Source organism: Eubalaena glacialis, chromosome 15, assembly GCF_028564815.1.
Source record: "Eubalaena glacialis isolate mEubGla1 chromosome 15, mEubGla1.1.hap2.+ XY, whole genome shotgun sequence".
Lineage (NCBI taxonomy): Eukaryota > Metazoa > Chordata > Mammalia > Artiodactyla > Balaenidae > Eubalaena > Eubalaena glacialis.
Window position 1 is genome coordinate 78,095,440 of NC_083730.1, and position 24,664 is coordinate 78,120,103.

General features: G+C 41.3%; 1 protein-coding gene across 1 annotated transcript; it reads right to left on the minus strand.

The window, feature by feature from the left end:
- Window positions 1-4,648: 4,648 nt before the first annotated feature.
- RPL6 (ribosomal protein L6) lies at window positions 4,649-11,702 on the minus strand. Its single transcript, XM_061169863.1, is given in 8 exon segments — window positions 4,649-6,418; window positions 7,446-7,630; window positions 8,647-8,695; window positions 9,259-9,402; window positions 11,250-11,348; window positions 11,439-11,486; window positions 11,488-11,552; window positions 11,555-11,702. Coding segments are annotated over 8 exon segments (852 nt in total). The 5' UTR covers window positions 11,664-11,702; the 3' UTR covers window positions 4,649-6,265.
- Between the last annotated feature and the right edge of the window lie 12,962 nt (window positions 11,703-24,664).

A 24,664-nucleotide genomic window follows, 5' to 3' on the forward strand; every position in this document is an offset into this window, starting at 1 on the left:
CCGACCAGGGATCGAACCTGCGCCCCCTGCAGTGGGAGTTCAGAGTCTTAACCACTGCACCGGGGAAGTCCTTATATTAAATTCTTAATGCCACTGAACTATATACATAAAATGTTTAAAATGGTACAATTTGTTATATATAATTTACCACAATAAAACAATTCTAAAAAAAAAGTATATACTTTGCTTAGCAAATAGTCAGGACCACATCATTTGCCATTATTAGCATATTGATTATCTGAAAGGTAAATGAATAAGCAGCAAAATTAGGATTCAAATCCAAGTCCATTGGATCCCCAAAGCTGTAACTTTAACTTCTACACCATTTTCAATTGACCTGCACGCAATGAATATTTTTTGAATGAATTATTCCACACCCTCTTTTCCCAAAGAAATTCCAATTTTATACTTGTACAATCAGGAAATTCAGAACATGGCTGCCTTTCCTTACATGAATTTTCCACTTTGACACTGTTTTTATTTTGAATTATATACATGGAGGGTAGCACTGGGGTCTGTTCAACACTTAGAGCTTCTAGGGGACTTCCCTGGTGGTTCAGTGGTTAAGACTGCACTTCCAATGCTGGGGGCGTGGGTTGGATCCCTGGTCCGGGAACTAAGATCCCACAAGCCTCGAGGTGTGGCCAAAAAACAAATAGACGAACAAACCACTTAGAGCTTCTAAAGGTGAGAATCAGGCCTTGGAATGGAGCAGGAACCCTCCCCAAACCCTCGTAACCAGAGCTTGGCAGGTGGTGTAGGCTAAATAATAGTCCCAACGTATGTCCCTGTCCTAATCCCTCACACCTGTGGATATTATCAATACTTTATACGGCAAAAGGTACTTGGCAGATGTGATTAAGTTAAAGACCTGATAAAAATATATTTGGTCTTTGTCCTGGGTTCCTGACACAGAGCTCCTAAAGCCCATGAAATTTCCTGAGTGATGGGAGCGTCTTTTGTTATTCATAAGGAGCTCTTTTTTAAACTTATTTTTTTTGGCTGCATTGGGTCTGTTGCTGCGCGGGCTTTCTCTAGTTGCGGCGAGCAGGGTCTTCTCTTCGTTGTGGTGCGTGGGCTTCTCGTTGCGGTGGCTTCTCTTGTTGTGGAGCGTGGGTCTAGGCGCATGGGCTTCAGTAGTTGTAGCACGTGGGCTCAGTAGTTGTGGCTCTCGGGCTCTAGAGCGCAGACTCAGTAGTTGTGGTGCACGGGTTTAGTTGCTCCGCGGCATGTGGGATCTTCCCAGACCAGGGCTCGAACCCATGTCCCCTGCACTGGCAGGCGGATTCTTAACCACTGCACCACCAGGGAGGCCCCAGGACCTCTTTTTGATCACACCTGAGTTTATGTTAATGAGGTGACTTAGGTTAGGGACCCCTAGCTGGCCACCAGAAAGACCAAGGGATTAGAAGGTTGGAACTTTCAGCCCTACCCAGACTTAAGGAAAGGTGGGGAAGGGGTGGTAGTGCTGGTGATTAAGCTCCATAAATACTTGAACAAGATTTGATGAGCTTCTTGGTTGGTGAACACATCAAGAGGTGCTGGGAGGGTGGTGCATCCAGAGAGGGTATGGTGCTCCAGGCACCACCCTTACCTTGCCCCCTTACCTTGCCCTATTTCTCTCTTCCATTTGGCTGTTCCTGAGTTGTACCCTTTATAGCAAACTGGTGAATGAATGTAAGTAAAGTGTTTCTCTGAGTTCTGTGAGCCATTATAGCCAATTATCAAACTTGAGGAGAGAGTCGTGGGAACCCTCCATGTGTAGCCAAGTCAGACAGAAGTGTGGGTAACCTGGGGACCCAGTACTGGTGATTGGCATCTGATGTGAGAGGCAGTCTTGCGGGACCGAGCCCTTAACTTGGGGTCCATGCTAACTCCGGGTAGGTAGCATCGGAATTGAATTGTAGGACATTCAGTAGGTATCTGCAGAGAACTGGAGAATTGCTTGGTGTGGAAAACCCACACATTTTGGTGTCAGTATTGTGAGTGGAGAAACTGATCTTCACAGGGAGATACCCTGAATTATCCAGTTGGGATGTAATCACAATGGTCTTTATAAGAGAGATCTAGGATCAGAGGAAGAAGGTGATGTGAGGACAGAAGCATTTGCACTGGTGTACCTAGGAGGAAGGGATCGCAAGTCAAGGGGTATGGGTGGCCACTCACTACCAACAGCTTGACATTAGCCCACTGAAACTGATTTTGGACTTCTGACCGCCAGAACTGTAAGAGAATGTATCTGTGCTGCTTTAAGCCATAGACTTTGTGGTAATTTGTTACAGCAGCAACAGGAAAACTAAACAAGAGGTATTTGGATGCTAAGGAAGTAGGATCTCAGGCACGAGGTTCCCAGCCTTGTCCGCAACAAGCAGTCCTACCCTAAGCATTGCACAGATGCACCAGAGCTGTAGGAAGTAGGTGGAATGGAAAGGAGGACATCTCCAAGGTAGGGATATGGATTCCACCTCTGGAACCTTGCTAAGGGACTAGTGCAGTGGTTCTAAGTATGATCTGGGAATCCTTAGCATCCCTGAGATTCTTAAAATGAACCCATGAAGTGAAATCCATTTATCATGCTGCTACTAAGGCACTGTCTTTTCACTTTCATTCTCTCATGAGTGTTGAATAGAGTTTCCAGAGGCTGCAGGACATAATAAGTGATAATGCAACAGACTGAACGTAGAAGCACATGAGAAGCCAGCTCTATTAAGCCAGACATTAAGCAATTTGCAAAAATGTAAAACAATGCCATTCTTCTTTTTTGTTTTGGAAAATGTTTTTCACAAAAATATTGCATTAACATGAAATGGTTTGTTGTCATTTAAAAACAAATCTTTTAATAATTATTTGGTCTTGATATGGTAAGTATCAATAGACATAACCCACATAAAAAACTCTTTCATATCTTTAATAATTTAAGACTGTAAAGGGCTCCTGAGACCAAAAAAAATTGAGAACCACTGCTTAATGTACAGAAAGATTTCTTGTGGCCAATTTTACAACCTACCACATAATTTTTTTTATCAAAATGAGATACTATGTACTTTTTTTACATGACTTTTTTTTTGTATATTTGTGATTATTTCTTCAAGATTCCTAGAAATGGAGTCTTGATACATATTATAAAGTTGCTGTCTTGAATATTCTGCCCATCTATATTCCACAAGCAGTGCATGAATGGTCAACAAATCTTCAACAACATGAAGTGTTAAAATATATTTTGCTAATCTTAATAGGTAAAAACTATCTCATTTTAAATGTACATTTCTTTACTAGGGAAACGATCTTTTTTCGTAAATACTAGTAATATATATGTCTTCTTTTGTGAATTGCCTTTTTGTCTATCAAGATTCTAGTCTTTTTCTTACCAATCTGAATTTTTAACAATTTATATTTTGTGGGTATCAATCTTGTCGTTTTTTTTTTTTTTTTTTGGGCCGCGCCACACAGCTTGTGGGATCTTAGTTTCCTGACCAGGGATCGAACCTGTGCCCCCGGCGGTAGAAGCTCGGCGTCTTAACAGCGGGACCCCAGAGAAGTCCCTTCGTAACAGTTCTTATGCAGCTACTTCACTCTTTGTAACACTACATCATATTCCAACGTATGGATGTAAACTACTGATCCCCTACTGATGGAACCTTTGGTGCTGCAATGAACATCCTTGCATATACCTAAGAACTGGTGTGAATCTGCAGGAAAAACAGAAACCTTACTTTTCAACACCCTGAAGGTAGCTCTGGCCCTAAGCTCACAGACACTGATAAATCACAATACCTTTTCTTTATCATAACAAATACATCTGTCAAGTGGACCAGATGCTTGCATTGGCCTGAGCAATGTTTCCTTGCTCCTGGGTAACCTACTTGACAAGTCAAATTATCATTACTATTTAGTAGGGGCCAGTCACATGGTGGGAAGGGCAGTTCAACATACAGGGTGTGCAAAAGCTATGAAGCAGGCAAAACAGCCCAATTTGAGGAACTAAAAGAAACTTAATATGGTGAGGGGCAGAGTAAAAATGAGTCAACTGGAGAAATGGGCCAATCAGAGGACTCGTGGCCATAATTTTGGAGCCAAACCTTAGAGTGATAAGGAGCCACCTGAAGGGCTTTAGTCAGAAGTGATGTTGGGATTTGTTTCAAAAAATGCATCAGAACCTATCACTACATACCTATCAGTACAAACTTACTGGAACAGTTAGAATTAAAAAAGACAATCATGGGAACGTCATGTACAGCATGATGACTATTGTTAATAACACTATATTGTATATTTAAAAGTCATTAAGAATAGATCTTAAAAGTTCTAAAAGTTCTCATCACAAGAAAAAAAAAATTTTATAACTATGTATGGTGTTGGGTGTCAACTAGACTTACTGTGATCATTTTGCAATATATACAAATAACAAATATGCTGTACACCTAAAACTAACCTGTCAATCATACCTCAATTAAAAAAAAAAAAAACCTGAAAATAGCCAGTGCTGAGAAGGAAGTGGAATAATTGGAACTGTTACGCATTGCTGGCGGGATACAAAATGGGTTTGAAACTTTCTTGCAAAGTTAAACTACACAACCCAGCCAATCCTACTTGTAAGTATTCTAACCCAAGAGAAATGAAAACATATGTCCACACAAAACCCTGTATGTGAATGTTTATAGTGGCTTTATTCATAATCTCCAATAATTATAAACCACTCAAATATCTTTCAATGGGTATTATTTTGGAATAAACAGTGACACATTGATACAATAGAATGCTGACTGACAATAAAAAGAACTACTGAACCATTAATGTGAACAAATGTCACAGATATTATGCCACAAAACATATTACATGATGTTCTGGAAAAGACAAAACTAGAAAAACAAAAATTTGATCAGTGGTTACTAGGAGTGGGAACTGACTTTTGGAAGGAACTTTGGTGGTGCTTCCCAAACTGCACAGATGCCACAGCACTGCACACAAAAAAATCAATTTTACCAAATGTAAATTATCAATAAAACCAACTTTAAAAACCCATCAGTGATTTTTCACCTATCTATTGCCAAAAACCCAAGTCTAATGACCCATCATTTTAGGGAGCCTGTAGGGTAACAGGCACTCTTATACATGAGTATAAATTGATACAGCCTCCATGGAGGGCAGTTTGGCACCATCTACCAAAACTGCCTAAATCCTTTGACTCAGCAAAAAGCTACTTCTTACCTGGTGCTTGCTCATCTGTATGCACACCGCAAATTACTCACTACATCGCACTCTGTTACCCAGCACTTTCTGAAAGTTTGCTTTAACCAAAAGAACTTCATTCATACCTGTCTTTGTTAACTGGAAAAAAAATCAATATTTTCACTTTAATGAAAAGAGGCAAAGGGGGAAAACAGCGGTTTGTTTTGCAGAGAGCCACTAGAGATGGCAGCATGTCTGGGCAATGGGAGTGGCACCGCCAAGCTCCTTCCCTGGAACTACACTCTGGCATCTCAGCATCCAGAGCCATCACTTTGAACTGTGAGCATCTGTGTTTTATCCCATTTTATGCCTCTGTTAGCAAGATGGGTCATAAGGTAATTTCTTCACTTTATGCCATTTTGGCTTACAAAAGGTTTCAGAAGCATACTCTACTTTTGGATAGCAGGGGAAACCTGTATAATTACAAATGATGGAAACCCAAATATCCATAGAATGCACTACTACACTATGCAGCAGTAAAGATGGACACTTCCTATGGAATAATCAAATTCATTTGTTATCTATGTAACAGCATGTACTGCACATGGGGTTTTTGGTTAAAAACGGGGAAAGGTAAATAATTATACTAATCTGTTGTGTATGCTTTAAGAAACTAGATACACAAGAAACTAATAGTAATGACTATGGGGAGGGGATGAATTGGGCAGAAATGGATGTTAAGTCATGGAAAGGGAGGAAAGTTTGTGGCCTGAGAGCCCACAGTTGTTTCTTATCCATGTACAGTTAGTACTGACCTGTTCAGTGATGGCTGGGGAAATGCCACTGCTTTGTATTGGTAGGTGCCGGGTGAAAAAGCTGAGAAGACACTTAGGAAGCTAAGAATGTTGATCCAAAGAGGGGATTCCACTGCAGCTGACAGCACTCCCCTCCAATCCCACTCCTCTTAGTAGAGGCTAGCATCCCATCAAGTTAGCTGAGTCATACCACACCTCCAGGCAGATTAAAAAAAAAGAAAAAGAAAAAAGACACAAAGGAAATGGACCGGAATTATTTAATTAGGTTCTTTGTAAGAAGTTTAGAACACTACTTTGTGAGGATAAATTCCGTTTGTAAGAGCAAACACAGAGCGGAGGTAGCCCTGGAGCTGAGGAACAGCTTTGATTCTTCGCAGAATTTGTGAGTCCACAGCTTTCTGATCAACCTTCCGCTGCTCTGTAATCTCGTATTTCTAAAGAAATAGAAAAATCATAAAAAAAAGGGCACAAGTACCAAACTCCACATTAACTAAGAAATCCTACGTCACAAGTACTCAATCCCAGGAATATTTAGAAGGCAATTTTTTAAAATTAATTAATTTATTTTTATTTCTAGTTGTGTTAGGTCTTCGTTGCTGCGCACAGGCCTTCTCTAGTTGTGGCGAGCAGGGGCTACTCTTCGTTGTGGTGCGCGGGCTTCTCATTGTGGTGGCTTCTCTTGTTGCGCAACACGGGCTTAGCTGCTCCGCGGCATGTGGGATCTTCCCGGACCAGGGCTCGAATCCGTGTCCCTTGCATTGGCAGGTGGATTCTTAACCACTGCACCACAAGGAAAGTCCCTAGAAGTCAATTTTGATAATCCTCTCCTTGGAGGGCTGTGAAATACAACCTATTTTTAATATAATAATAGCAACCCTTGGGCTTCCCTGGTGGCGCAGTGGTTAAGAATCCACCTGCCAATGCAGGGGACACGGATTCGAGCCCTGGTCAGGGAAGATCCCACAGGCTGTGGAGCAACTAAGGCCATGCGCCACAAGTACTGAGCCTGCGCTCCAGAGCCCATGCTCGGCAACAAGCGAAGCCACCACAATGAGAATCCCACGCACCACAACAAAGAGTAGCCCCTGCTCGGCACAACCAGAGAAAAGCCCACGTACAGCAATGAAGACCCGATGCAGCCAAAATTAAAGTAAATATATTAAAAAAAATACTAAAAATAGCAACTCTTATCCTTTTGTCTACTTTAATACCCAAAGGATAAATGACCGTAAATTCCCAACAGAACAGTAGTTCATGGAGTTTCACTAAAACCTCAGGATTCTGAGTTGAGCTCCTAGCTGCCATTAAGAACTACTGAATTTAGCAGAATCTGGAAAAATATTTCCCAGATAGTCCTCATTATTTACAGCTTTTCTTTTTCCAACAATTCTTAACCTTGTTTATTTTCACTCCCAAGTAGGAGAGCCAGAGCTATTAGAGGCAAAGACAGAAATAGCTTACCTCTCTCTCTGTGTCGAAGATCTCACCTTCCTGGTGCCTGGGCTTACGCAGTTTCTTCTTCTTGAAATAAGCATCAGTGAGATGTTCTGGGATTTTCACACCACTGATATCAATTTTGGTGGAAGTGGCAATGACAAATTTCTGGTGTGTTCTCCGCAGAGGAACTCGATTGAGGGACAGAGGCCCTAAGGGGGGAAAATATAGTGAGGGGAAAGGGGATGCAAAGATTCAAGAACTGACTGGATTTGAAGAAACCTGTTGAAGTTCTATCTTTTCTCTGGATCCAAAGAAATTCCAAACTGCTTTCTACTGTCAGCATCAAGGCTTTTTTCAAGATCTGTTTGTCCAAGGTTCCCCCAACCCTCAAATTTTAAGGTTACCCAGATTAGGAGAGAGCATAGTCGCTTATAGAGGTTGGTCAAAAATCACTGGTCCTTGAGGACAAATTTAAACTGAGCACTGTTTTTTGGAGTAAACAGTTCACTTTTCCCCTATCCAGGAACTCCATCCTGGTGCCAAGTGGCAGACCAATTACAAGTCTTATGAAGGATGCATTCTTTGGAGTTAGTAGCCAACCATTCTGCATTTTAGGTGGCATTTATACCTGGTGATATGTTGCCACGCAAACTTTAAATATGTGCTTCTTCAGAACTCCCGTGTACATAAGGCAATGAAATCGGGCAAAGAATCTCATGACACTGAAACTTCTATTTAGGTGGGAGCAAAGTGTATACTTCAAGCATTTAAAACTAATGCTTCAGGACTTCCCCGGTGGTCCAGTGGGTAAGACTCTGCGCTCCTAATGCAAGAGGCCCAGGTTCATTCCCTGGTCAGGGAACTAGATCCCACAAGCATGCCACAACTGATCCCGCATGCCACAATGAAGATCCCACATGCCACAACTAAGACCAGGCACAGCCAAAATAAATATTAAAAAAAAATTTTTTTTAAATAAAAACACAACCTTCAAAAGAGTAAATCCTAAGTTTTCATCACAAGGAAAAATGTTTTTTCTTTTATCTAAATGCGAAGATGGATATTGAACGTATTGCGGTAATTATTTCACAATATGTATAAACCAAACCATCATGTTGTACACCTTAAACTCGCAAGAGTGATGTATATAAATTATTTCTCAGTAAAACTGAAGGTAGGGAGACCTGCAAATTTCAGAGTATATTAAATCCAAGGATCTTCTTACCAGTCACAAGTAGTAAGCCACTGCTCAGCTGCTTCAGGAAAATGACCCTCTGTAGATTAAAAAGAAATGCTAGATGGTTCCACAAATTAGAAACTGACTTCTGAATTAATCAAATCACAGGTTCCTAAATTTGGTAAAAAAGGAAATTTCTACATATGTATATGTGCAGCAGTTCTGGAAGTAACTTACCAAACTAATAACAGGGGTGACTCTAGGATACGAGCAGTACTTTTATATGCTTGATTTTTAATGAGCAGCCACTACTTAACATTAAAAAAAACTAATACCCTTTAACTCAGTAATTCTATCCCTGCAAATCCATCCTAAGAAGTTAACTCAAATACATAAACATTTTTGGGTACAGGGACATCTGAATCACTTGTAACAAGTGGTATTACCAATGACAGAAAATGGTAATAAGTTATTGTCTATTATTGACTAAACACGTTATGATAGTGACTGGGTTGCTGGTTTTGTTATGGATCACTCTCACCTCTCCCATAGAACCTCTTGCTACTAACTGCAGTTAACACAGGTAAACAAATCTTATCCAGAGCGCAAACTTATTAGGATCAAGTACTCCAGGTATCTCAAGTGTCATGCTCTGCTCACCTTGCCTCTGTGGCGCCCAGTGAGGATAATCAGAATGGTCCCAGGAGTGATGCTAGCGCGCAGTTTTCTCACATGCTTACTGAAGGGTTTTTTGCCGTGACTCAACAGCTTTCGAGGCACATCTTCAGTAGGATAATACCTAGGCTGGAGAGAGGCCATAGGTCCAACTTATTTAAATAATCTAATCAAGTTAGTAGAGCTGGTTGTGAGGTCAGTGAAACCTTCACTACAATCTTGTAGTTATCTGAAACACTTTATTCACACTATTGCATTTTCACTTCTAAGATTTTAAAGGTAGAAAAGGTCAACGCTGCTTCAATAGCTTTACATGCAAAACATAGGGTGGAATCCATTTAACTGAAGAAGCTGTGTCCAAGCAAAGACGGAAAGCATCAAGCAAGTTACCTTTATAAATTTGGAATAAACCAAACTTTAGAGATTACATGGCAAGCTATCATTATACACCGTTGTGTAGCAGTGATTCTTAAGCTCTTCTGGGGTCCCTACTTCTCCAGAAACACACGCCTGACACAATTCTGTATGTTATGAAAAAGGCATGGCTTGTTTTCCAACTCAAATTAAGTGTGTTCATATGCTTCACATTAACATGCATCACTTCCATCCTAACCACAAAGAATAAATTGTATAAAACCATAGACATTAGTTTAGAGCAAGACTGCCAGTTCATTTATTTTAAAAATAAGACCCCACACAGGACTTCCCTGGTGGCGCAGTGGTTAAGAATCCACCAGCCAATGCAGGGGACACGGGTTCGAGCCCTGGTCCAGGAAGATCCCACATGCCGCGGAGCAACTAGGCCCGTGCGCCCCAACTACTGAGCCTGCGCTCTAGAGCCCGCGAGCCACAACTACTGAGCCTACGTGCTACAACTACTGAAGCCCCCGCACCTCGAGCCTGTGCTCCAGAGAAGCCCCCGCAATGAGAAGCCCGCGCACCGCAACTAAGAGTAGCCCCTGCTCGCCGCAACTAGAGAAAGCCCGCATGCAGCAACGAAGACCCAATGCTGCCAAAAATAAATAAATAAATAAATTTAAAAAAAAGACCCCACACAAAGACTCTTTTGCTTATGACAAGTAACTCATGATAATCTATTTCTAACTGTATCATTTTAGTGGACGGTCTTGCTTTTACCACAAACATTAATACCTAATAGAAGAATCAGCCCACAAAACCCGTGACAAGAAGGAATCAAAGCGCCATTTTCCCTCTGGTGCAGTAATTTTCAACTGTGAAGAGTGTAATACATCTGGAATAGTCCCATAATGGAAATCACAGAGCAAACCTTTATTTTTCACAGAGAAAACGCTGGGTCTTGTGCATGGTAAAGAGGGGCCAAGAAACACCCACTCTAGTGGACAAATGTTCTACAGGCCTGGCCGCATCCTAGGCTCTATGCATGGTAAGTCTCACAACACCCCTGTGAGTCAAAACTTTATCCCCATTTTACAAGAAACAAAAGCACAGAAAAGTAACTCTACTTAAGAACAGTAAACAATAAAGCCAAGTTGCAAACCCAGAACTATCCTCCATTAATAATCCTCCGGTAAACATACACTTCTAAAACCTGAGCACACACACAAAAATCCTCACAGGAGGGCTTCCCTGGTGGCACAGTGGTTAAGAATCAGCCTGCCAATGCAGGGGACACGGGTTCGAGCCCTGGTCTGGGAGGATCCCACATGCCGAGGAGCAACTAAGCCCGTGTGCCACAACTACTGAGCCTGCGCTCTAGAGCCCGCGAGCCACAACTGCTGAAGCCCACGCACCTAGAGCCCATGCTCCACAACAAGAGAAGCCACCGCAATGAGAAGCCCGTGCACCACAACGAGGAGCAGCCCCCACTTGCCGCAACTAAAGAAAGCCTGAGCGCAGCAACCAAGACCGAACGCAGCCAAAAAAAAAAAAAAAAAAAAAAATCCTCACAGGATTCACGCTTCAACACCCAAATTACAATCTCCTCCAAATCTTACCATTTTGCGAAGTTTAACCACCCGGGTACCACCATTCTTGTCACCACCAACTGGTTTTGTGACAGTAGCAAGAACCTTCACCTTCTTTTTCTTTTCAACCTAGCAGGACACAAATGCGTCAAAAAGTCAGAGGCAGACAAACATTTTAATGTTCAGACATAACGCTCAGGGCTTCCCCTCATCCCTTACCTTGGATTTAGCTGCTGAATACTTCCTCTTGTACAAGGCCTTTCTGGAATACATAGCCGATCGGGAATATCTGCCAATTCCTCTGACCAGGACAGGGTTTCGGCTGCAGTGGGGCTTCCCCTTCTTAACCTGCTTCACCTTTTTAGCCTTGCCACCAGCATCAGCCTTCTTGGCTTCAGGTTTTTTCTCCTTAGTATCTGGCTTCTCAGTCTTTTCACCCGCCATCTACCAATACATATATTTTTAAAAAGGCATTTCATCAATTATCTCATAGCTATACATCGACAGGCCTCCCAGACTACAAGTCCTCATCCTCCCTCCCCATCCCTCCCACCATAAGACATAGGCCTTCCTCCAAATCGCCACACATCTGCAACAACATCCATAAATGGTTAACTTTTGGGTTGTTGCCCCAATACAGTATAACCTTCTTGACGATTTGAATATATCTCACTATTATTTGTTTGCTACATATATTTAGAGGTCAAAAGTCCCTATTCCATTATTTGTTTTACGAATTAGAAATCCTAGACTTAGCTTTAACAATCTCCACAGCCAGGAAGCAGCGAGGCTGGAACTTGAAACCGTTTGCTTTCAGGACTTTTGCTCGTATCAGACCGTCTCACTCAAGAAATTCCGTTTAGGAGGCGAAGACACACACACACAAATGGCCCAAACTCAGGCCAAACTGAAAAAAGCGCAAAGCCCAGGAAGCGACTTCCGGCCGCGGACGCGGGGAGACGGGAAAAGTTGCATTTGTCCTCAGCCTCAGATCCACAACGTGGCGGAGACAAGCTCGGCGTCGTCTTTTGGAACCCAGGTCCGGGATTCAGAGCGCGCGCCGCCGCCCTTGTCCCTGCTGCCCCACTGGACCCCTACGGATCCCTGGCGGGGCCCTGTTTCCCCAACCCAGGAGGGTGGCGAGCAACCGGAGCCCCGAAGCCTCTGCAGCATTCCACCTCACACTGTTCGTGCCCCACAACACCCTCTTCGTGCCACACCGTAAACCCAAGCAAGAGAAATGAAGCGTCTGGGAGGCCTCCCAAATGGCCCTGAGCGTGTCCAACCCCTGCAGCTGTCGACTTGATACCCTCCTGGTTAGGATGGCGAAGGATTGGGATCCTGAAATCGAGTCTTGCGGAGAGACCACTCCATTCTTACCTTGCAAAATGGGAAAAAGAACTAACGCCCCGGCTTCCGGTCTATAAGCAATCACGGGAGGTATCGAGTCTCACTTCCTTCCGGGTCAGGGGCATCATGGGAAATGTAGTTTTTCCTCGTTCGTACTGCATACAGAGCTAATTTTCTCAATAGGAGGCGAAAGCGGAGAACGTTTTTCTGAAAATGCTTCATTTTATAGACCAATAGAATTCTCAAAGTACTTTTGGGAACCGGCATAAAGTTGAAACTTTTTATATTTGCTTACCTGTGCTATACAGTAGGAAAAAAGCTAGAATTTAAAATGAATAAAATATATTCCTGTTCTGAGGAACACACATTCAAGGGAAAAGCAAACAGGTAAATTAATAATTGTAAGTTGTTTCTTCTGGGAGATTTAGGAAAGTTTTGCAGAAGAGTTTGTTTTTGTGTTGGATTTGGAAGAATAGATACAAATTTGGCAGATGAAAGTGGCAATTGGAACAGTAAATGCAAGAGGCATGGAGGCATCAAATAGCATGGTTGTTCATTCCCTCTACAAGCATTTCTGGCCACTTTGTACTCTGTTTCTTCATTTCTAAAATGGAGATAACCATATCTACCTCATAGGGTTTTTGGGAAGATTAAATAAGTTAATGTACATAAAATCACTAAGAATGGTATTTGATGCGTGGTAACGGCTAAATAAATGTTAGTTCTTGTTGTCACCACCACCAGCATCACCATCTACATCATGGTTGTGGATGATGTAACGGAGCAGGACCCTGTGGGATCTTACTATGTGCCAAATATTCTGCTAAAATTTATACACCAGGGATAAATAAGAGCAATGCTGTATGCTATGTGCTATGTACCTAGAACTGTTCTATGAGCCTTGCTTTATTTTATTTAAAAACTAAATTCCAAAAATTCCAAAAATTCTATAGAGGATACTATTATGAGGAAACTGGGACTCAAAGAGGTGCAGTAATTTGCCCACAGCATGGATCTGATTCCAAAGAGTGCACTCTTAATCAATAGTCTGTAAAGATTAAAGAGCTGACTAATGAAGGTGAACAAGAGAGTACTTTGCTCATATTAGAATTAAAAATAAGAATAGTTATTGTCTTTTGCAAAACAAACAGCACAGTATATCTTATAGTTTTTGTTTGTTTGTTTTTTAACTGCATCGAACCCCGTAAGGTAACATGTACACAATGTGACATCTTTTGGCTTGAATTTTCCATTCTCTTCCATTGCTTGTTGCTGGTGGCTAGAGCTTTTCGCCTTGATGTATCCAAACCATCGCTTCCTGGCTGTATCCCTTGGAATCATGTAGCCTTTTTCTGGTTCTGGTTGACTGAGGATACAAACACAGTGATCAGATGCTTCTGAAAGCCTCAGAGATTTCAGTGGGATCCTTCAGACTACAGTAAAGGCAGAATTGCCACGTTTGCTGAAACATGTATAACCAAAAGTGGGTCCAGCTGCTCGCCGCTCAAAAGCCATTAAAGAGGCAAGGTTAGTGAAAAGGAAAGCTTGCTTTATTTTGGATGCCGACAACGGGGCAGGGGGAGGGGGAGGGGGAACTCCTATCCAAAGGGCCGACTTCCCCCCCCCACCCCTGACAATCAAGGGCAAGAGTTTTTATAGGCTGAGGGAGGGGGCTACATATAGAAACAGCACAATCAGCTCTGACAGTCATCTTGAAATGGGTTTTCGGTGGTCTGAACTGTGTCATCTTGATTGTTTTAAGTACACTTGATTCTCAGTTCCAGGGTTGGTTTGTTCCCATTTTCTTGAGGCCAATTCTCGGAATCATGGCAGCTTATGTCATGGCTACAGTCTGGTCATCATGTAGTTAACTTCTTCCACCTGGTGGGGTTTTAGTATCTATAAGACAGCTCACAGGATATGGCTCAGAATATTATCTGTAGTCTTTGAGAAGGAACTAAAGGTCCTTGACTTTGCTTACGGACTAAACTATTATTGTTCTGTCCTGTTGGACTGATTTTCTTTGCTTCTGCATTTTCTCACTTCTCTGATTAAACTTATTCTTTGTCTAAAGTTTTTCCACAGACAAAAGGCAGGCTGAGGACAAGGGGGGCAAGGACCGTAGAGTCCTGCTCCGTTTCATACCCATTTAGGATTATTCACTGTCCAGGCATGTAATATTCTCAAGGAAAAGCTTAGGCACAGCTCTTTTCTGAGAATGGGAATGTCAGCACCTTTATTTGTCCAGCTTCCTGAACAAAGCACCTCTTAGAAACTGCGACTTCAGAAAACGTATCACAGTGAATAAAGTGCAGAATTGTTTACTTGAGCCCCTCAAAAATTCTGACAATCTCAGAGACTTTCACATAGTCAATGCCCCAAAATGTTTGTTAAATGACTTGCCACTGAAATCAAAACATAATGAACACCCTCTTGTGTTTTTTTGCGGTATTGCAACATTTAGCATTTGTTAGTTGGGAAAAATATCATCGCTCTGTTATAAACGGTATGATTAAGCACCGGGTTTTGCCACTATAAAGTGCTCATAAATTTGTTCAGTGCTTTATTAGTTACAAAGTAAACATTTTTGCAGACACTAAATCATTTTAAGCCTCAACACAACTACCCTATGAGGTAGGACTTTAAGATGAAAAAACTGAGGCTTGATTACAATAAATGACTTAGCCGAGGTCACACATACATTTACATTGAATCGTATCTCTTTGTGCTACAGAAAGACAGAAAACAAGTAGGCAGTTGTGCTGCAGAAAGGGTATTATCCTTCTAGCCGGGGATCACTTGCTATCTGATCTTGTGATAAATCTCTGCACGTGACTTTTCTTATTTATAAAATGGGGATATTGACAATATTAATAACTCCCTAAATTTATTTGAAGAAACTACAGTTATTTTTATTGAAAAATGTGAAAGTGAAATATTACATTTATTGCATTATTTTTCTAACATCTTTATTGGAGTATAATTGCTTTACAATGTTGTGTTAGTTTCTGCTGTATAACAAAGTGAATCAGTTATATGTATACATATATCCCCATATCCCTTCCCTCTTGAGTCTCCCTCCCACCCTCCCTATCCCACCCCTCTAGGAGGTCACAAAGCACCAAGCTGATCTCCCTGTGCTATTTGGCTGCTTCCCACTAGCTATCTATTTTACATTTAGTAGTGTATACATGTCAATGCTACTCTCACTTCGTCCCAGCTTACCCTTCCCCTTCCCCGTGTCCTCAAGTCCATTCTCTACGTCTGCGTCTTTATTCCTGTCCTGCCCCTAGGTTCATCAGAACCATTTTTTTTTTTTTAGATTCCATATATATGTGTTAGCATACAGTATTTGTTTTTCTCTTTCTGACTTCACTCTGTATAACAGACTCTAGGTCCATCCACCTCACTACAAATAACTCAATTTCGTTTCTTTTTATGGCTGAGTAATATTCCATTGTATATATGTGCCACATCTTCTTTATCCATTCATCTGTCGATGGACACTTAGGTTGCCTCCATGTCCTGGCTACTGTAAATAGTGCTGCAATGAATATTGTGGTACATGACTCTTTTTGAATTATGGTTTTCTCAGGGTATATGCCCAGTAGTGGGATTGCTGGGTCATATGGTAGTTCTATTTTTAGCTTTTTAAGGAACCTCTATACTGTTCTCCATAGTGGCTGTATCAGTTTACATTCCCACCAACAGTGCAAGAGGGTTCCCTTTTCTCCACACCCTCTCCAGCATTTATTGTTTGTAGGTTTTTTGATGATGGCCATTCTGACCGTGTGAGGTGATACCTCATTGTAGTTTTGATTTGCGTTTCTCTAATGATCAGTGATGTTGAGCATTCTTTCATGTGTTTGTTGGCAATCTGTATGTCTTCTTTGAAGAAATGTCTGTTTAGGTCTTCTGCCCATTTTTGGATTGGGTTGTTTGTTTTTTTGATATGGAGCTGCATAAGCTGCTTATATATTTTGGAGATTAATCCTTTGTCAGTTGCTTCATTTGCAAATATTTTCTCCCATTCTGAGGATTGTCTTTTAGTCTTGTTTATGGTTTCCTTTGCTGGGCAAAAGCTTTTAAGTTTCATTAGGTCCCATTTGTTTATTTTTGTTTTTATTTCCATTTCTCTAGGAGGTGAGTCAAAAAGGATCTTCCTGTGATTTATGTCATAGGGTGTTCTACCTATGACATGACATGTTTGATAGTGTCTGGCCTTACATTTAGGTGTTTAATCCATTTTGAGTTTATTTTTGTGTATGGTGTTAGGGAGTGTTCTAATTTCATTCTTCTACATGTAGCTGTCCACTTTTGTCAGCACCACTTATTGAAGAGGCTGTCTTTTCTCCATTGTATATTCTTGCCTCCTTTATCAAAAATAAGGTGACCATATGTGCGTGGGTTTATCTCTGGGCTTTCTATCCTGTTCCATTGATCTATATTTCTGTTTTTGTGCCAGTGCCATACTGTCTTGATTACAGTAGCTTTGTAGTATAGCCTGAAGTCAGGGAGCCTGATTCCTCCAGCTCCGTTTTTCTTTCTCAAGATTGCTTTGGCTATTCGGGGTCTTTTGTGTTTCCATACAAATTGTTCTAGTTCTGTGAAAAATACCATTGGTAGTTTGATAAGGATTGCATTGAATCTGTAGATTATTTTGGGTAGTATAGTATTTTCACAATATTGATTCTTCCAATCCAAGAATGTGGTATATCTCTCCATCTCTTTGTGTCTTCTTTAATTTCTTTCATCAGTGTCTTATAGTTTTCTGCATACAGGTCTTTTGTCTCCTTAAGCAGGTTTATTCATACGTATTTTATTCTTTTAGTTGTAGTGGTAAAGAAGAGTGTTTCCTTAATTTCTCTTTCAGATTTTTCATCTTTAGTTTATAGGAATGCAAGAGATTTCTGTGCATTAATTTTGTATCCTGCTACTTTACCAAATTCATTCTCTCTAGTAGTTTTCTGGTAGCATCTTTAGGATTCTCTACATATAGTATCATGTCATCTGCAAACAGTGACAGCTTTACTTCTTCTTTCTGATTTGGATTCCTTTTCTTTCTTTTTCTTCTCTGATTGCTGTGGCTAAAACTTCCAAAACTATGTCGAATAATAGTGGTAATAGTGGGCAACCTTGTCTTGTTCTTGATCTTAGAGGAAATGGTTTCAGTTTTTCACCATTGAGAACGATGTTGGCGGTGGGTTTGTCATATATGGCCTTTATTATGTTCAGGTAGGTTCCCTCTATGCCTGCTTTCTGGAGGGTTTTTATCATAAATGGGTGTTGAATTTTGTAGAAAGCTTTTTCTGCATCTATTGAGATTATCATATGGTTTTTATCCTTCAACTTGTTAATATGGTATATCACATTGACTGAATCATTGCGTTCCTGGGATAAACTCCCCTTCATCATGGTGTATGGTCCTTTTAATGCGCTGTTGGATTCTGTTTGCTAGTATTTTGTTGAGGATTTTTGCATCTATGTTCATCAGTGATATTGCCCTGTAGTTTTTTTGTGTGTGTGACATCTTTGTCTGGTTTTGGTATCAGGGTGATGGCGGCCTCATAGAGTGAGTTTAGGAGTGTTCCTCCCTCTGCTATATTTTGGAAGAGTTTGAGAAGGATAAGTGTTAGCACTTCTCTAAATGTTTGATAGAATTCGCCTGTGAAGCCATCTGGTCCTGGGCTTTTGTTTGTTGGAAGATTTTTTTTTTAATTTATTTATTTAATTAATTTATTTTTGGCTGCATTGGGTCTTCGTTGCTGTGTGTGGGCTTTCTCTAGTTGCAGTGGGCGGGGGCTACTCTTTGTTTCAGTGCGCAGGCTTCTCATTTCATTGGCTTCTCTTGTTGTGGAGCGCGGGCTCTAGGCACGCGGGCTTCAGTAGTTGTGGCATGTGGGCTCAGTAGTTGTGGCTCACAGGCTCTAGAGTGCAGCCTCAGTAGTTGTGGCACACGGGCTTAGTTGCTCCACAGCATGTGGGATCTTCCCAGACCAGGGCTCAAACCTGTGTCCCCTGCATTGGCAGCCGGATTCTTAACCACTGCGCCACCAGGGAAGCCCTGTTGGAAGATTTTTAATCACAGTTCTAATTTTAGTGCTTGTGATTGGTCTGTTTATATTTTCTGTTTCTTCCTGGTTCAGTCTCTGAAGGTTGTGCTTTTCTAAGAATTTGTCCATTTCTTCCACATTGTCCATTTTATTGGCATAGAGTTGCTTGTAGTAATCTTTCATGAACCTTGGTATTTCTGCTCTGTCAGTTGTTACTTCTTTTTCATTTCTAATTCTGTTGATTTGAGTCTTCTCCCTTTTTTTCTTCGTGAGTCTGGCTAATGGTTTATCAATTTTGTTTATCGTCTCAAAGAACCAGCTTTTAGTTTTTTTGATCTTTGCTACTGTTTCCTTCATATCTTTTCCATTTATTTCTGATCTGATCTTTATGATTTCTTTCCTTCTGCTAACTTTGGGTTTTTTTTGTTCTTCTTTCTCTAATCGCTTTAGGTGTAAGGTTAGATTGTTTATTTGAGATTTTTCTTGTTTCTTGAGGTAGGCTTGTATTGCTATAAAGTTCCCTCTTAGAGCTGCTTTTGCTGCATCCCGTAGGTTTTGGGTCATCGTGTTTTCATTATCATTTGTTTCTAGGTATTTTTTGATTTCCTCTTTGATTTCTTCAGTGGTCTCTTGGTTATTTAGTAGCGTATTGTTTAGCCTCCATGTGTTTGTATTTTTTACAGTTTTTTTCTGGTAATTGATATCTAGTCTCATAGCGTTGTGGTCAGAAAAGATACTTGATATGATTTCAATTTTCTTAAATTTACCAAGGCTTGATTTGTGACCCAAGATGTGATCTATCCTGGAGAATGTTCCATGAGCACTTGGGAAGATGGTGTATTCTGTTGTTTTTGGATGGAATGTCCTATAAATTTCAATTAAGTCCATCTTGTTTAATGTGTCATTTAAAGCTTGTGTTTCCTTATTTATTTTCATTTTGAATGATCTGTCCGTTGGTGAAAGTGGGGTGTTAAAGTCCCCTACTATTATTGTGTTACTGTCAATTTCCCCTTTTATGGCTGTTAGCATTTGTCTTATGTATTGAAGTGCTCCTATGTTGGGTGCATAAATATTTACAATTGTTATATCTTCTTCTTGGATTGATTCCTTCATCATTCTGTCGTGTCCTTCTTTGTCTCTTGTAATAGTCTTTATTTTAAAGTCTATTTTGTCTGATATGAGATTTGCTACTCCAGCTTTCTTTTGATTTCCATTTGCATGGAATATCTTTTTCCATCCGGTCACTTTCAGTCTGTATGTGTCCCTAGGTCTGAAGTGGGTCTCTTGTAGACAGCATATATACAGGTCTTGTTTTTGTATCCATTCAGCCAGTCTATGTCTTCTGATTGGAGCATTTAATCCATTTTCATTTAAGGTAATTATTGATATGTATGTTCCTATTACCATTTTCTTAATTGTTTTGGGTTTGTTTTTGTAGGTCTTTTCCTTCTCTTGTGCTTCCTAACAAGAGAAGTTCCTTTAGCATTTGTTGTAAGGCTGGTTTGTTGTTGCTGAATTCTCTTAACTTTTGTTTGTCTGTAAAGGCTTTAATTTCTCCCTCGAATCTGAATGAGATCCTTGCTGGGTAGAGTAATCTTGGTTGTAGGTTTTTCCCTTTCATCACTTTAAATATGTCCTGCCACTCCCTTCTGGCTTGCAGAGTTTCTGCTGAAAGATCAGCTGTTAACCTTATGGGGATTCTCTTGTATGTTATTTGTTGCTTTTCCCTTGCTGCTTTTAATATTTTTTCTTGTATTTAATTTTTGATGGTTTGAATAATATGTATCGTGGCGTGTTTCTCCTTGGATTTATCCTGTATGGGACTCTCTGTGCTTCGTGGAATTGATTGACTATTTCCTTTCCCATATTAGGGAAGTTTTCAACTCTAATCTCTTCAAATATTTTCTCAGACCCTTTCTTTTTCTCTTCTTCTGGGACCCCTACAATTCGAATGTTGGTGCATTTAATGTTGTCCCAGAGGTCTCTGAGACTGTCCTCAGTTCTTTTCATTTTTTTTTCTTTATTCTGCTCTGTGGTAGTTATTTCCACTATTTTATCTTCCAGGTCACTTATCCGTTCTTCTGCCTCAGTTATTCTGCTATTGATTCCAGCTAGAGCATTTTTAATTTCATGTATTGTGTTGTTCATCATTGTTTGTTTGCTCTTTAGTTCTTCTAGGTCCTTGTTAAACATTTTTTGTATTTTCTCCACTCTATTTCCAAAATTTTGGATCATCTTTACTATCATTACTTTGACTTCTTTTTCAGGTAGACTGCCTATTTCCTCTTCATTTGTTAGGTCTGGTGGGTTTTTACCTTGCTCCTTCATCTACTGCATATTTCTCTGTCCTCTCATTTTGTTTAACTTACTGTGTTTGGGTTCTCCTTTTCTCAGGCTGTAGGTTCATAGTTCCCATTGTTTTTGGTGTCTGCTCCCATGGGGTGAGGTTGGTTCAGTGGCTTGTTTAGGCTTCCTGGTGGAGGGAACTGGTGCCTGTGTTCTGGTGGGTGGGGCTGGATCTTGTCTTTCTGGTGGGCAGGGCCGCGTCCGGTGGTGTGTTTTGGGGTGTCTGTAAACTTAGTATGATTTTAGGCAGCCTCTCTGCTAATGGGTGGGGTCGTGTTCCTGTCTTGCTAGTTGTTTGGTAGGGGGTGTCCAGCACTGGAGCTTGCTGGCCATTGGGTGGAGCTGGGTCTTAGCGTTGAGACAGAGATCTCTGGGAGAGCTTTCACCACTTGATATTACATGGGACCAGGAGGTCTCTGGTGGTACAGTGTCCTGAACTCAGCTCTCCCACCTCAGAGGCTCAGGCCTGACCCACGGCAGGAGCACCAAGGCCCTGTCAGCCACACGGCTGTAAATGGGACAGTCTCCATTCTGAAGTCAGATTATGAGGGTCTACAGTAGCTGTTCAGCTATAAGAGGATGACTTGGGAGCCCTTTGTCTACAAGGCTGTCTCCAGCAGCCGGTGGCTAAAAGAGTAGGTCTCCACATGTGCTGCCAGAATCTTAAATGTTCATATAGAGGTCTTCACTGGGTTCAGTCACGGATTTGGTACAGATGGCCTCAAGAACACCTTACTCTCTCAAGGCTGTGTGCTTGAAGCAGCTCCTAAGCCTGAGGGTCTACAAGCTGCAGGAAGACGAGACCGCCCAGGGCGGCCTGCAAGCTGTGATTCTTGCCCCACAAACCCTCCTCCCTAAATGTTAATATTAAGGTCAACATAGTGGTTCACTCCCTCACTCAATTTTCTCATAAGGAAGTTCATGCAAACACCATCAAAAAAAACCAAAACCAAACCCAAAACAACAACAACAACAAAAACACCCTGCAAATAACTTGGATATCTACTAGCACAGAAATTGACTAAATAGTGAACATCCATACTATGGAATATTATGTAGATATGGAAAAGACTGGGTTACATCTCGGTGTTCTGTCCAGAATGGGTGCATCGGCCGAATGTGGTTATTGAGAACTGGAAATGTAGCCAGTTCACACTGAGATTTTACACATTGGCTGTAAGTGTAAAATACACACTGGACTTCAAAGGTTTAACAAGAAAAAAAGAAGGTAAAATAACTCAATTTTTAATATTTATTAGTTATATGTAGAACGATATTATTTTGATATATTGGGTTAAATAAACATATTTTTCAAATTAATTTCACTTGTTTCTTTTTACTTTTTAAAAGTGTGAATACTGGACGTCCCTGGTGGCGCAGTGGTTAAGAATCCACCTGCCAATGCAGGGGACACGGGTTCGAGCTCTGGTCCGGGAAGATCCTACATGCTGCAGAGCAAGTAAGCCCGTGCATCACAACTACTGAGCCTGTGCTCTAGAGCCCACAAGCCACAACTACTGTGCCCGTGTGCCACAACTACTGAAGCCCGTGCGCCTAAAGCCCGTGCTCCACGACAAGAGAAGCCACCGCAATGAGAAGCCTGCGCACCACAAGGGTAGTCCTTGCTCGCCGCAACTAGAGAAAAGCGCATGCGCAGCAACGAGGACCCAGTGCAGCCAAAAATAAATAAATAAATTTATTTTAAAAAAAGAGTGAATACTAGAATCTTTAAAATTACATGTATGGGGGCTTCCCTGGTGGCGCAGTGGTTGAGAGTCTGCCTGCTATGCAGGGGACGCGGGTTCGAGCCCTAGTCTGGGAAGATCCCACATGCTGCGGAGCGGCTGGGCCCGTGAGCCACAATTACTGAGCCTGCGCGTCTGGAGCCTGTGCTCCACAACAAGAGAGGCCGCGATAGTGAGAGGCCCGAGCACCGCGATGAAGAGTGGCCCCCGCTTGCCACAACTGGAGAAAGCCCTCGCACAGAAACGAAGACCCAACACAGCCATAAATTAATTAATTAATTAATTTTTAAAAATTACATGTATGACTCACATTATATTTGTATTGGAAAATCAGTGCTGGTCTAGAGAGATGTTCATTATATTTTAAGAGAAAAAAAATCACAGAGTTTTATTTTTATACATATATACACACATATGTACATATATACACATATGTATGTGTATGTATAATATGTACATATTATGAACCCATAAATATATACACATATTATGACTGCATTAAAAATATCCCTATATATGTTATGTGTTTGAGTTAGTGTGGGTGTGGGATATGTGTGTGTGTTCATATAAGTATAGAGAAAAGTGTGGAAGGATACACACCAAACCATTATCCCTGGTGGGGGTTGGAGAAGGGAGGTTATCTACACTGTAGAGCAGGGAAAATTACTGTTTTTATTTGACCTGTTTCAAGGAGCTTGTGTTGTTTTTGTAGCTGAGAGAGAAATTAAAATAAAGTATATCTAAATAAATATTTCTTAAGCTTGTTATATGCCAGGCCCTGTGCTAGGCTGTGGGCATATAAAGATGAAGACCTCCAGGGAATTCCCAGGGACAGGGTTTCTATTTTATTCTCAGGAAGTAGTCAAATGGTGTGCGCAGTGAATGTTTCCTAGAGGAGCTAGTTGAGTTGGAGCTGAATCTTGCATGACACTTAGTTTTCCAGATGGAGACGAGTTTAAAGGGTATTCCAGACAGAAGGAATTAAACTTTGAAAGACAGGTATACAAGAAACAGCCAGAGGCTTTTGGAAACTGCCAGATTATGTGAGGAAGTAGAGGTAAAGGAAACTGAACAGGTAGGCATAGTTCACATTTAGAAGGGCCTGATGTGTTAACGGAAGGATTTTCATTCAGTGCTAAAGGCTTTGAACTTCCTTCATAGAACAGGACATGACTAGATTTGTATTGTAGAAAGATCATTCTAGCTGCGGAGTGTAGAGAACACTGGAGAAACTGGGGAAGCAATGGTTTCTGCACTCAAAAATCTTACAGTTTGGGAATTCCCTGGCGTTCCAGTGGTTAGGACCCAGCGCTTTCACTGCCGTGGCCCGGGTTCAATCCCTGTTCAGGGAACTAAGATCCTGCAAGCCTCACAGCACGGGGTGGAGGCTGGGGGAAGCTTACAGTTTACTTTGGAAAAGAGACAAATGATAACCAGCATTTATCACATGCTTGCTTTGCCAGGTACTGTTCTAAGTACTTCACAAACATTAACTCTTTTATTCTTCACAACCTACCCTATGGTGGGTAGCATTTTGAGCCCTCCATTTTACAGAGAAGTAAACTGAGACACAGAGGACTCGAGTGACTTACCCAAGGGCATCCAGGCAGGCAGGCAGGCTGACCTTTGGAGATTAAGAACTTAATCCTCATATGATATTGTGTCTTAGATTTATAATGGAGTGTGTTCAGTTCTTAGCTAGGATAGCTGTCTTGGGGACCATCTAAGATGGACTGGGAGAATCAGATGATTCTATTCCAGAGGAGATGACTTCTAGCCTCAGATCAGAGGCATGGACTAGAGTTCATGGGGAGGGGCGTCAGAATTCTCCAGGGAAAGGGAGTAGATTGTTTAAAGGCCCTGAGCTGGGAGAGAACATGGCTATTGAGAGGAACTGAAAGTTATTCAGCATGGCTGGGTCATAGAGTGGTGGGGAGAGAAGGGACTAGTA